The sequence below is a fragment of the Lycorma delicatula genome, chromosome 1 (assembly GCF_047948215.1).
Source record: "Lycorma delicatula isolate Av1 chromosome 1, ASM4794821v1, whole genome shotgun sequence".
Lineage (NCBI taxonomy): Eukaryota > Metazoa > Arthropoda > Insecta > Hemiptera > Fulgoridae > Lycorma > Lycorma delicatula.
In genome coordinates, this window is record NC_134455.1 from 99,524,540 (window position 1) to 99,539,333 (window position 14,794).

The 14,794-nt window shown below is 28.2% G+C and overlaps 1 protein-coding gene across 2 annotated transcripts in view; it reads right to left on the reverse strand.

Moving 5' to 3' along the window:
- The window catches only part of LOC142320383 (polypeptide N-acetylgalactosaminyltransferase 13-like), a 79,464-nt gene that overhangs the window by 51,990 nt on the left and 12,680 nt on the right, over window positions 1–14,794 (reverse strand). For both annotated transcript variants that reach the window (XM_075358096.1, XM_075358093.1), the window contains one exon: window positions 10,838–10,984. In XM_075358096.1, coding sequence (XP_075214211.1) covers window positions 10,838–10,980 — 143 coding nt within the window. In that variant the 5' untranslated portion in view covers window positions 10,981–10,984. The remainder of the gene's footprint in view (window positions 1–10,837; window positions 10,985–14,794) is intronic.

The window sequence follows — 14,794 nt, forward strand, 5'->3', positions numbered from 1 at the left end:
GGCAATTCTTATAACATCTCTGGAAGTAGCATCCTGTAAACTGTGGGGGAAGTAAAAAGAGAATACCAGTGCCTGAACCACACTTAATAAACTAATATCAGTAATTCACTTTAATTAAAGAATGCTGGCTGAAGTTTCACTACATAACATGGACATTTTCCAACATGTCATTAAAAAACATCCCACTGATAACACGAATGTAGAACTTAATGTTTTCAGTATTTATTTGACTTTTTTATAAGATATATTCTCATAATAAAATGAAAATTTTATTTGATAAATGAATTTTTTCTTATTCTTGGCAAAATTAAACAGATGTAAACAGTTTAAACAGCTTTCAGGCAATACATCATCCTCAAAAACAAAAACATCAATCAGAATAAAACACTAATTATTAAAATTAATATCAACTATGGGATTAAAAATCTTAGTTTTAGACATGTAACTGAATGGATTTATCAACCCCATTAGGCCTTAATAATATTTTTATCAAACATTGCATTTTCATCGGTTGGTAATTAATAATTTTGAGTTCAAAATTAAACATAATATGCAAGTTGTTATGTTTCTGTTAACAGTTAAAAATGTTATATTAATATGCACTATTGTTAAAGTAGTGTGTATTAAACTGAATTTCAGTTTAAGAAAATTTCAGTAAACATAACTAAGCAGAAATTTTAACAATTTCCTAGGATACAGTAGATCAAAAGTCAGGAAGGAGAAAAAAACAAGCAATAATATAAAACTATATTTTAATCAAAATCATACATCAATATAAAAATATAATTATTTATTCTAATTTATTGTATTTTTTATCAGAAATTCTTTTCATAATAGTTTTAAATAAAACCTGAAAGATTAAAGCATTTTAATTTTTCTTCCAAGATAGAATTAAGTACTAACCAGTGCGTTTTCTCCAACATCTGACTATTTATTTTCAAGAAAAGTCATTCTACAGGGAGACATGACTAATAGATAACTATTCAAAAAGCTACCTAATGCTACGTGAAGAATTAAAAAGAAAGCTTTTGTAATAAACATATAAGTTAGGCATGTATAAAAGGCATCACCCCAATCGCTTTACCAGCAATGTCATAATCTTAGAGGTCTAACATATTGCCCATTATAATAGTCATGGGCAAGAGGATAAACAACACCCACATATTTTAAATTGATAGTCTCATAACTCTTGAATGCTCAGAGACAATCATATTAAAGTAAAAGTTTTTTAGGAAAGAAAACATTAAATAATGAAGCTACTTTACTTAAGTAGTTTCCAATGATTACCAAATTTAAACAGTGCTGAATGCACTAAAATTTGACAATTTAACAACATAATGAAGATCTAGCTAACTTTAGCAATTAATGCATAAAAAAAAATCAAAGTAGAACATTACAACATCCCTATAACGTTTTGTGAAACAAGAGAGCATAACAGTTCAGAACAATATTCAACAAAATTGGGGTAACTACACATAACTTTGAAAAATTATTTTCATAACTGCGTACTTTCATGTCTGCTTTTATGCATTTTTCTCATGGTTAGATTCCTTGCATCATAGAAAATCTAGGCAAAATGAATGAACCAATTTTTCCGCAAAATGCTTTTAGCCATCTTTCATAAACTATGCAGTTTACTTTGGTTGTACATGATTTGTTAAATCTGTATACGGCAATATTATGTAGGCAGTGAGGTTAGTCACTGCTGATAACTCTGTATTAAAGAATTGGATATGAAAAAGTAACTATTCAATGCAACAAAAAATCGTACTGAAACTGGAAAATATAGAATAAAGTAAAAATTACAAAGAAGTCATTTTTTTGTAATCTGCATTGGAAATACCTGATAAATAACTGAATTTCTTATCTTGGGTGATACACCATTGTGTTTAGTATGTCATCAACTTACATCTTATTACTTGAAGGTAGTTTGTGGTATTTTAACACAAATTTGGTCTGCTAATATATTTTAAGCAAACAATATGAAGTATGCAATAAAATGTTAATTTTACTTTAAAAGGCTCACAACTTGTTAGGCTTCTTTTTATTATTGATACGGGAAAGATCATGCATCTACCTAAATCATTTGTTTTTATATTTTTTTATTTTTTTTACTGTTTGCTAACTATATCATGCTACTTAAAAATATGAATTACAAGATACACCCAAATAATAAATTTAAATTTGTTTAAAGTGGAATTCGTTTACAAGATTAATGTTACTTTTTAAACTTTATGATACTTCTTTGATTTCAAGAATTCTTTTCCTTAATGACAGATTTTAATATACTAATTTTTGGTTATGAAGATTACATTCCAGCAATGAGTTTTTAAAAAAATCATTTTTTTTTTTTTAAAAGGTTTTTATCATTTATTTTTACTACTTAAAATAAAGATAAAAATTGATAAAATTTGGTCTGATAAATAATATCTTTACATATTAAGTTTCTAAGAATAAAAACTTAACTCATAAGGCAAAAATCTGGGATAAATCAAAATTTAGTTTTTTTTTGTTTAAACACTAACTTTTATTGTATATTAAAAGTTTTATCATTTTTTTCAAAAAAAATGTTACATTTCATACTTTTTTGGATGGTGGAGGATATCCACTGGGATATTCTGCACCATCATGTTATGTTTTTATTTAGTGGGATAATATCTTCCCACTTCCTAAAATAACTGGTATTCTAAATTTATTTCTTCAACTAATTACATACTTTACATTATAAAGAATTCGTAATCATGAACAGAAATTAAATAAACAAACAAATTTTAACCAAACAAAACACTTTTAATAGAAAATAATATATAAAATGTTACATATAAAAATAATAAAGTACATAGTATATATATATATATATATATATATATAAATTTTTAAAATGTTACAACAAAATGAATGAAGAAAAAATAAAACTAAATAAGGTTTATTCATGAAATAATATGGGCAAATCAGTTGTAACTTGTATGAAATGGTCCGAAGCAGGTTTTACATAATGTTATATCACAAGTGACACATATAATATTACGTCTTTTTTCCTTAGCCTTTGTAGAACACAACGCATATATATATATATATATATATATATATATATATGTATTGATTTTCTGTGGTAGATGATCTTCAACATTACTAAGTCTGATAGTATTTTCTACTGTAGGGCGACCATCTGGAGCATCCCTCTTTCTAGCGGAAAACCCCCTTTTCTTTCGTAATATAGCTTTCAATGAGGCCATTTACTAAATTTGATCAAAACTGTAGATGAGTTATTGGTTTCTCTTTTTCATTTATACTTGTCTGTACATAGAGTATGTAGCTGTTACTACTGCAGTATCTAGAAAACAGTAAAATAACTTTACCCACCATCTTTGAGATTTAAACAACACTACAGGCTGCCATCAACTGATCAAACGATCAACACCACCCATATAGTTATAATTATCAGCAATGGCTAACGGACATGTTACCTCTTCATGTTCCCCCTCTGGGTTTTTTCTGAGTACCTTCATTGTGTTGGCAGGGTTATGCATATTAGAAATCACTGTCATTGTTTTCCAGCCTTGGTCTTTCCATTCTACTAAACTGACATCAGCAGACTGTACAAAATCATGATCACATACAGAAATTAACTTATCTTTCTTCAGTTTGTCATTACAAAATCCTTTTCATATCTGTCACATATACAAAATGTATATGTGTATTGTATGTATTATATGATATTGTATTATATGTATGTATCTATATACAAAAGTCTAAGATCAAGCAATATTCTTGCTAGTTTTAGAGCTAAAAAATTATCAAAGAACAGAAAGTAACACTTTCCTCTAAAATTTGATGACAAATTCATGATAACTTTTTCTTCTAAACCTAATTCAGTACTCCCATTATTCTTTTTCCTGGTATATACTTCAAAAGACAACATAAATCCAGTCAATGACAGAGCAAGCGCAAACCCATATTTTGAACCTTTGTTCAAGAAATCTTTTTTAAGTCATAACTCTAGATACTCTACTAATATGGAAGTTCTCATCATTGGACCAGTAATGATATACTGACGAAAGGAAATAAAACCCACCAATATTACAATCCCAAGGAATGCATCAAGCTCTTCCAACGCATTTTTGTTGTGATATATCTTCTTCATTAGCATTTTCAGTATCAGAAATGTCATTGTCTCTTGAGTAATCTAGTAACAGAAATCTATTTTTTGAATGAATTATTGTGTCTTTGCTCACACCATATGATGGATCCTTATCAGTACCATCACTTGACTAATCTTCATTGCCATCATTACCATTCAGTTCTGTGGAACATCTGTGGATCACTCAGGCTATGTCTTCCACTTTTGCATTTTGGGCTTATTGATGGTTTGGATATGATTGATGAGTCTATAATTTCAGTAGAAGAATTATTTCCTTCTGAAAATAAATTAACATTTGAATATGAATGTTCTGACCTAACTGATGAGGTACTTGCACTTGTATTTAGCAGCCTACCATTCTTAGCATCGGGTTCTCCACCAACTTCAGAGTCAAAGGCTAGGAGATCAGTTATTTCTGCTTCAAGCAGCTATAAAATTTCTCGGGAACACCATAAAAAAAAGTGTCTGTAATTTTTTGTACCTGACACAAAAAAATTACAGACAAAATTATCACATTTCTCAAAGTAAATAAAATATGAAGTCCTAAAAACTAAGAGGGAAATATTTTTAGCTTGTAGCCAAAGCATGAAAAAATAACACAAGAATAGAAGAAAATAAGGTACGTTAAATATTATTCTAGTTTTACTTAGTTGTGAATATAAATAAAGTAAGAATAATAAAGCTACTGTAGAGAATACTACTAAAATTATTTAGTATATAATTTTTTTACATATACAGTACAAACCCCTTAGATCAAGATGTACAGGCTTATTTATGTAATGAAAACATCTTTGCCCTTCAAGATATCGAAAAATTAAAATTATAGTTGCAAAAAGAAGAGATTAATGACCATAAAAACATAAAATCCCATTCACTTATATATATATATATATATATATATATATATAAGAAGATATATTTTTTTAACAAAATAAATAACCTCAATAAAATTTTCTAACCTACAAAAGACATGCTTGTACATAGTGGGTATTTACAAATCCACCTAAATAATACTTGATGAAAAATACATAAGTATATAATAAAATACACAAAATAAACATAGTTTTTCATACTTACATTAGAATATTCCTTAGATAAGAAGAAAGCAAGCACAATTGCTGTAAATGTTTAAATATCACAAACACATACTAACATAATTGGGATAATAATTTCCCAATTTATAATGTCAGCTATTTATAGTGGTATCAGTATGAGAACATATGGAAGGGAAGCCATATGTATAATAAAAACAACTGATAAGTGGGAATATATTCTACCAGTGATTTCTATGAATGAAAAATATTTAATACTAAGTCTGGTGGGAAATAAGTATCTTACTGAACTGTAAAGGTTAAAATAATTACCATTAAATTAGCTACAAAATTGTGTGGCAGAGGTACCCTATACCCTCTTTAAGCACTAAGCTTAAATTATGCTTAATTTCATCTGGAGAAATAAAAGTTTCAAAAGTTTTGTCATTTTTTTTACAAATAAACCTTAATCTTTTATTTCTAGATGCTATATGATATCGATTCAAATTGGTAGATGAAACATAAATTTCAAGGGCTGATGTTTCTATAAGAAACTGTTCAATGTTTTTTTTTTTTTGAAAGACTGATCTTTATATGCCAAAACATTTTTGTTTTCTTTTTGGGTTTTGACTTGAGGATTTTTTTAAATTAATTTACAATAAAATTTAGGACTGATTAGTCCTGCATTTATTGACAGTAAAAGAGGAATTATCAATAAATTCCCTATCCTGTTTTCAATTTTTCCTACTAATATTATACAGTTCTAATAATATTAAGTAATTTTATATTAATAAGATAAAATTGAAAAAATTGAATTTTTTTTTATACAAATTTTATTTTTTCTCATAATGTAATTCCATTAAGATTTTCCCCAGATTTTGAAGTTGTTTTATACTGAGAACCAAATAACTGATAAAAGTGTAAAATATTATTTTAAAGCTCTAATCTTGAATAAAAAACTATAATAAAATAAAAATATTATAAAATAGCATTTATTTTCAGTTAAAACTGATACATATACATATATATATGTAAATAACATAGAATAAATTGTCTAAAAAACCACACCTAAACTTTTGAATATAATTTACATTTAATTACTTTTATTGTATAAGAAAAATAACGAATGAAAAATTAATTCATAAAACATAAAATGATATTCTTTTTGGTTTAATATGTAAAATAAGTTTATTATTTATAATTTATTTTACATTTTAATAACATGAGAAATATGTTTTAATAATTAACTAAAAGAAGGGAACTAATTACAGAAGTTATGATGAAACACTATAATAATAACACCCATAAAGATTTTAATTACCATCTGTGTACTTCAAAAAAGATGAATGATGATGTTGCTAAAGACAGGAAATGTTAAAACAAAACAACAGTGAAAACAACCAAGCACTTCCTTCAAAAAATATTAGGTTCTCAGTGATACACAGAATAACAAGTAATATCCATTACATTGCATTTATATTTATTGTGTATCAACTTGCTACAAGTATATTTATAAAACTTAAACATACATTCACAAATGACTATACACTCACACCTATTTTTAGCAATATTCTAGAAAAATCCTTAATACTTCAATAAAATACTAAATAAGTTGTTGAATTTTTATAATTTTGGGTCATGCTTTACCAAAATGTAATAAATTTGAGATTGTTACCCTTTTAAAATAAAATAACGGTAATATAATATCAAGATCAGTCAGTAAATGAAGTAATAATAAAAATAATTCTGTAGCATTATAGTATAGTTGAATGTCTTTAATTTAATTTATACACTTCAAATTTTCAATCAGGTTTTCAAAAAAGCAATATCTGAATTTAATATTAGATGGTATTTGGCTTTATGTATACTCTAATATAACTAACTTACCTGAGACTATGGTTTATTTATCATATTTATACCTTGTTTATTTACTTTTATTTTTAGTTTATCATATTTAAAAGAATTGATAAAGAAGTAAATAATACATTTTGTTACCATGCATGACAGGTTTAAAAGTCAGTTAAGACATTTTAAAACTTTCTCATTGTGAAATACATTTTAAAATAGTCACCTGCATATAACTGCTGGGTAGCAGATGTTGGGTGCAATTGTGTACACCTGCTGAGAAGTCTAGAGGAAATTTATAGCAATATATGCATCTATTGTAGTTTAATAGATTATTTATTATTATATATCAATGATGGCCTATATCACAAGTTAGCTGGGACTGTACGTTCACCAAAGATCCCAGTTACCCCTTCTAAACAGATATATACAACCTCCATGGTTATTAACTTGTTAATTAGACCAATTAATTAGAATATTAACGGTTTTTAATCAGATTAAAAATAGTAAACACTTAACAGATATCTAATAATGTAATCAAGCCCTAATCTTGATAAACAGAAAGAAACTATAAAACAAATAATTAAGTAAGTTAACAAATAATGTGAATCAAATGCATAATCAAAAAAAAAACTGCTATCAACAAAGAGGAAGAGATAATAATCATTGTGCCTGAAGTGAGATTCTTAAGAACTGGCTACTCTTGTTTGGACAAAAAGAGGTATGACAAAGTGTGAACTGTATTACACATCTTTAACCTTCATCAGTTTTTTAATATGAATAAAAATGGAAATAATATACACTGAGAGTACATAAAAATTAGACTCCTCAAGAAATTACTAACAGGTAAGCCACAATTCAATGTAGTCTTGAACACCTATAGAAAGGAGTGGACAAAACAAAGAAAAAATCATGGTGTTGAAGAATAGTAAATGAAATAAATTTTCAACTTTATCCTTAAACTATTCACTGTTTAATACACTCTTTTCACAATAATTAGTAACCTAAGAGAAAAGCAGTAATAAATAATTCAAATCTTTGAACTTGCAGTGCTCCTTTATTATTTTCCACCTATTTTCTTGTATAACTAAAATACTGTTTAAATTGCTTAAACTGCAGTATTGATATTCGGTTAAAATAATTTATTATTTATGAAAGATTTCGATTCACAATGTAAATGGCAACAATCTGTACACACTGTACAGCTTTGTGGTTTGTACTCCACAAACCACAAAAAATGGTCCCCACCAGTGGTGGCTCGCATATAGGCACTGAAGACCTGCAGCACTCTCTATTTCCACTTGATATTATCGATAGCATTTAATATAATGAGTCCTTTTTTCTTTAATTCCTTCTTTATACTTGTACAATAGATAATCCTTAAGCTTAATGTCAGTAGGCACACCACAATTTATGAAAAAGATACAAACATTTTTATATGGAACTGTGTACTTCACAGTTCTGCGGCATGATGTTTGGCTGTTGTGTGCATGCATACATAGAAAGCTGCAAGGGAGAGAGAGCACTGTCCTTCCTGCAGTGTCAACCCTGGCATGCTGGTGGAAGGTAGTTTTTTTTACTCCAGGTGTGTGGAACATTCCTTGTTCATTCCTTTTCTAGTTTAGTCGTTGGAAGAAATATGAAAGTGGTTTAGTTGTTTTTTCAGTAGTGATCAGAAGATGGCAGAAAGCAAAGGCTCTTTGCCAAATCTGTACAAAAACACGCTGGAAGGGCGAAAGACAATGTAATTAGTAAAAACAAACTGTGTATTAGTTTCTGTGTACAGAAATCTAAATTAAGCACCATTGGACTATAGAGTTTTTAAGTTGACATTTTATTATGTTATCTAATAATACAAAAAAATATTATGTGTATTCATTTTTCATTTTTGTTTTGGTTCTGATTCATTTTTTTTCAGTTCTTTTATTTTACAGAAAACTTTAACCATGACCTTAAAAAGGCTCAGAAAAAATTTTCTGGTGCAGCACCACCATCTCTTAGCTATGAGCCGCCACTGGCCCCCACTAAATATACATACATACAACAACACGATTTAATTTTTGTGTTCTGTTTTTTATTCTTGTATTTTTTTCCATTTTTACAATCACATAGGATTACTTCAGTCAGTCTATATTATTCAAGTCTCTTCAAAGGGACTGTCGGGTCTTGCAGCCTTCCAATACTTTTTCATATGATTCAATCTCTGTGCCCTTTCTAATGTTGAAAATGTTCATGTTATGAGTTTCTTTCTTGTGAGTGTTTCTGTCCTTGAGATTTTCATTTAATTTTATCTTGTCTATACTGTTTTCTAGTGCAAGACCAATTTCCTTCAGATCCTCTCTTATTTCTTTGATCCATCTGTATCCTGTCTTGGTGCTTTTCGAGTCAAGATTTTACTTTACCAGCTGTTTCATAAGTCTCGAATCTTGCATCCTCATGATGTGTCCAAAGAATCTTAGCCTCCACATGGTATTAGTGATGGGTTCTAACTCTTTGTCTATGACTTTGTTGGCACGATTCACCGCTGGCGATTTTTCTGGTACTTTTTGTTGATGCAGGCTCTTCCAATTCTTCTTTTGATTTTTTGGAGTCTGTCGGCCTTTGATTGTTTGGTCAGGTGGAAAATTCTGCACATTTGTGGCTTCTGATTTTATAACTGTGTTGTAGGGTATTATTTTTGTGTTTATGGATAGGCATTTTTCACTGCAGGTGTACCAGGTTAATTTTTGTGTTTTAGCTAATTTGCTAAAACACAAAAATTTGTTCTTGTTTGGATTGAGGTTTTTTCATTTAGATTGTTTGTTATTATTTATCCAAGGTATTTAAACTGAGTTACTATTTTGACTTTATTACCATTTATGTTTTCTTCTTTTATTTGTGTTGGTTTTGGGAGCATAATTTCTGTCTTTTCGAATGATATTTTCAGGCCACTTTTATTTGCAATTTTTTGAAGTTCTAATATCTGTATTTAAGCTTTGTTGATGTTGTTTGTTAGCAGTGCCAAGTGGTCAGCGTTTTATAAAAATGCTTTATAAAATTCTTATTTTATAAAAAACAATTTTTTTGTTATTTTTTTTGTTTTTTTTACACATACTTTATTTTCCTTTTGTTTTGTGGGAATTCCTTTACAATCTTTTAACAACTGTTTTATTTTTGGTTATAAACTATGATTAAATGAATAATTAAAAACAACTATACATATTTTCTTAACAATCAACTATACATAGTTTCTTTAAAAAATTGAAAATGACAAAAAAAACACTTTATACAACATTTTTATTTGTGTTTGTACTAGCTTTCAATCTGAGTTAAGATTTTTCAGATTTCCTGAATAATTTTGGTTTTTTATATCATTCACCTAAAATGCAGATTCTAAAATCTTTTTTCTTATTTTAAAACTTACTATATCATGGATATCAAAATTCAAATGTATCTAGGTGCTTTTATTCATGACAAAATAAATTAACTACCAGCTACTTGTTAATTTCTTGAAATTATTATGCTAATATTTATAAATAGAAGACAGAATAAATTACTAGTTAAAAGTTAAGAGGGTACAGTTACCAGAGGGTTACAACTAAAACGAGTATTTGTAGTTGTTACTATAATAATATATATTACACATAACTTCAAACTTACATAACAGTTTAAATTTATCTTAAGTAACAGTACTTTAAACAATCACAAAACCATTCATTTAACAACATATTTTCATTACAAAAGAAAATTTTAAACATGAAGAGTATATTCAATGTAAGAAAACAACAAACAAGTAATTTATGGATCTACAATACACAACTCTTAAATTATTTTTTAATACCTGACAGGAATCCAATCATCTCTCCTACTTTCTTGAACTTGACTGGGACTACCACTTTGCCATAATAGAAATGCACATAATACAAGAATTCCAATTAAAGGAGACCATCTCCTCAACATCCTCCGAGACATCATGTCATACATTTATCTGAAAGATTGAATAAAAATAATAAACAAATAAGTTAAATTTTATAATACACAATAATAATAAATTGAAATAATTAATAAAATAACATATAAATTAAGCTATAAATTAATTTTCCAAATAATAAAGTACAATCATAGGAGAAAGCTTTGTAATCAGTAGTATATTTTAATAAAAATTTATATAAAATGAAATCTTCTAGCATTCAAAAGCCAGACTCTTCATCCTTACACTGATAAACAATGATTTTGTTACATGGTCAATATTTGCTGAATCTTATGTATTTTTGGGCACTGATTCCAAATGTAAAGTCAGAATTCCCTATCAACCTCAGATTTTCTATGATTGTCCTTTCCACTTTCCAGTAAGTACATGTGCATGAACAGTACAAGAACAATATAATATCTTTTTATTACAGCAGTTACGGTACTAAATAAACTATTAATTATTTGAGCTGATAAACAACCATGAAAAATAAGCATTATTATTATTTACACAGTAATTAAGACAATTACATATTGTGATACACATATGATTCATGTCGTATTTTTTTCTAAATGTAATTATGTACCCATTAGCCACATGGTAATAGCTACACACTGCACAGTATAAATGAGTATGAATTTTGTTTTGCTGACTCAATGCTGGATCTAAAATTGTCAATAACAAGCTATGTATGATCATGCTGGCTAAGAAAAATCTTAATTACAAGTCAAGTGCAAGCTCTCATTTGTATAATATTTAGTGGTGCAACTACTTTTCCTACCAATTTGTGATTTATTTTTCCCTTTAAAGGCAGTGTATATACATTAATATATGTATAATGTATTTAAAGTTTTGTAATAGGTGTTTGAGAGTGTACTGCAGTGAACGTTTTACTAAAACTAGCATGTATTTGCATTAACCATCCAGGCAGTTTCTGCTAAATTTGTGGTGAGGTAAGATTAAAGTCTCAGAGGAGAAATATAACTCCACTGATAAAAAATCATATGACCTATACTTTGGATGTAAAGTAGGTGATCCTGGGCTCCTCATGTTTGCTGCAACTCATGTGTAATACTATTGACTGGTTGGTTGCATGGTTCTTGTCACATGACATTTGCAATTCCAATTGTTTGGAAAGAATCAAAGAATCATTTCATGGAACACTATTTTTGTATAACAAAAATATCACAGATAATAGGTAAGACAGACATAATGTAAATATCCTGATATTCCCTCTGCTATAAGACCAGTATCTCACAATCTACAGTTTCCAAATCGTACCACCAAAAATATGGGAATTAGTTGATGTTGAAGACTGTTCAGATTTATCAGATGGTGAACAAAGGAGAAACCCTGACATTTTAGAAAATACAAATATTAAGACACACTTATTTAATAAGTCAGAATTAAATGATCTCATTTGTAATCCAAATGTATCCAAGAATCAAGCAAAAGTTCTCCCATCACGACTGAAAGGATGTAATCTTTTACAACACATTATTAAAATAAGTCCTTTCTGTGTAGTGTGAATTTGAACATTTATTTTTCCAGTATAAGGACTTACTTTACTGTAATAATGTAGAATCTTTACTAGAAGCTTTGGACACCATGCTGTAGAATGGTGTCTTTTGACTCCTCGAAGTGTAGTTTGAAAGCAGTCCTTCTTCATGTTGGAGATTAATATCCCATCAATCCCTTTAGCTCATGCAGCTTACATGAAGGATTCATATAAAAGTACGAAACCTGGGTTGGATATGATTCAATATGAGAAACATTTGTGGAGATCTAAAAGTGATGTCACTGTTAATTGGTTTACATCTTGGGTATATCAAATTTTGTTGCTTCCTGTGCAAATAGAACACAAATAGGAAGAATCATATGTTAAAAGGAATGGCCAAGAAGAAAAACATTGACTGTAGGAGAGACAAACGTTTTGAGTCCAGTATCAGTAAAAATTGGAAAGTTTACCTTATGCCACTACACACTAAGTTAGGTTTAATGAAAAATCCCATTAAAGCAATGGATTGTGATGGTACTGGATTTCACTTTCTAAAAAACAAGTTCCCTAATATAAGTGATTCTAAGATAAAGGAGGATATATTTGTTGAACAGCAAATAAGAAAAATAATGAATGACATTAAATTTGAAGACAGTTTGAAAGATTGTGAGGTTTCTGTGAGGAAATCTTTTACGAAGATTGTAAACTTCCTTGGAAATCATAAGGCAGATAACTAAAAAGAACTTATAACTGAGCTTTTTAAAGACTATAAAGCACTTGTATTAACACATCACTAAAGATTGACTTCTTAAATTTTCATCTGGATTTTTTCCCTACCAATCTTGAAGCTGTGTGTATCAAACATGGAGAACACTCTCACCAGGATATATCCACCATGGAAACATGCTACCAGGGAAAATGGAACCAAAGAATAATAGCTGACTGCTGTTGTAATCACAAGAACTGATTAACCTACAGCAAACTAGACCAGAAAATTCAAGAGGCAGATTTTAGGGATGTAGAACTTTCATATATAAAATTGTTTTACTTCTGTCACAGTGCTCTTTGTTTACAACAAAAAATTGTAATTACAAAAAAACTATGACTGACAGAAAGAAACCACTTACATATTTGCAAACAATGTAAAAAAATATTACAAGATTCGGCTATTAACATTCTTGTAACAAACAAAATTCTGCTGTCCAGTGTTATTGTCTTTTTTGCCATATTGTATGTTTCCCCATATTGTAATCTTTTGCTGTTTATACGATATATTCAAATTGCTTAATGAGATGATTAATGATGTCTGTCTTTCTGGTCTAGCTTTATTATAACATTAATAAACAGCATGAATTGGAAAAAAGTTTTTTTTCTATATTTTACTGCTACATTTCTTAATATCTTATCTATTGTATTCCAGGGAATAATTGTCATATAGTAACAAATAAAACACGCACATAATACTTTAAACAAAGATTCTGATATTCACATTTCCCATTTTATGAACTATTTATTGGATTAGTTTGTAAAAGGAAGGCTTCTCAGTAGTTGACAACGGTTTTATACTATACACTACACTGATAAGACAAAAGCAAAAAACAAGTATCTATATTTAAATATCAATAAATCTACTGGTTTGTAAATAAAAATAAAACTTCAGTTTAAAAATAATAAATCTGATGCTTTACTATATTAAATGTAATAAAATTTTCTAAATCATTCTGAACATCCATATAACATTCATAAACTTTGTTAATAAAAAATTATAATAAAAGAAAAAAATATTCATTTTTTCTTCAAAATTTTTAAAGAACTAACTGTTGTATTTTTTTTTTTTTTCAATTTAACAGCATTATACAATTGTAATGTTTAAAACAATAATTATAAATAATTCTTCTTCAAGCAAACAGAATGAAACACTGTATCATAATGAAAATACATTCCACTAACATAAAGAATTTGACCCTGTTTAACAATTTCTAAATTTACTCCATGGCAAATTGATAATCTATTTCTAGATACTACATCTCTTTATTACAACATTTCTGTTGTATGTCAGGAAAACATTTCATAGTATTGATAGCTCATTGACAAACTGACTAGACATTTAATTTACTTTAAGTATACAGGACATCCAACCTGATAAATTATATTCTGTAATTCTAACTCATATATATGTGTCTTCTATATATATGTGTGTGTGTGTGTGTGTGTGTGTGTGTGTGTGTGCGTGCACGCACACACGCGTAAAAAACCCTGGTTAATTTTTCTTACTACTTTTTAGAGTATGCTTGTAATTTCAGAAAACTGTAAAATAAATATTTTAATAA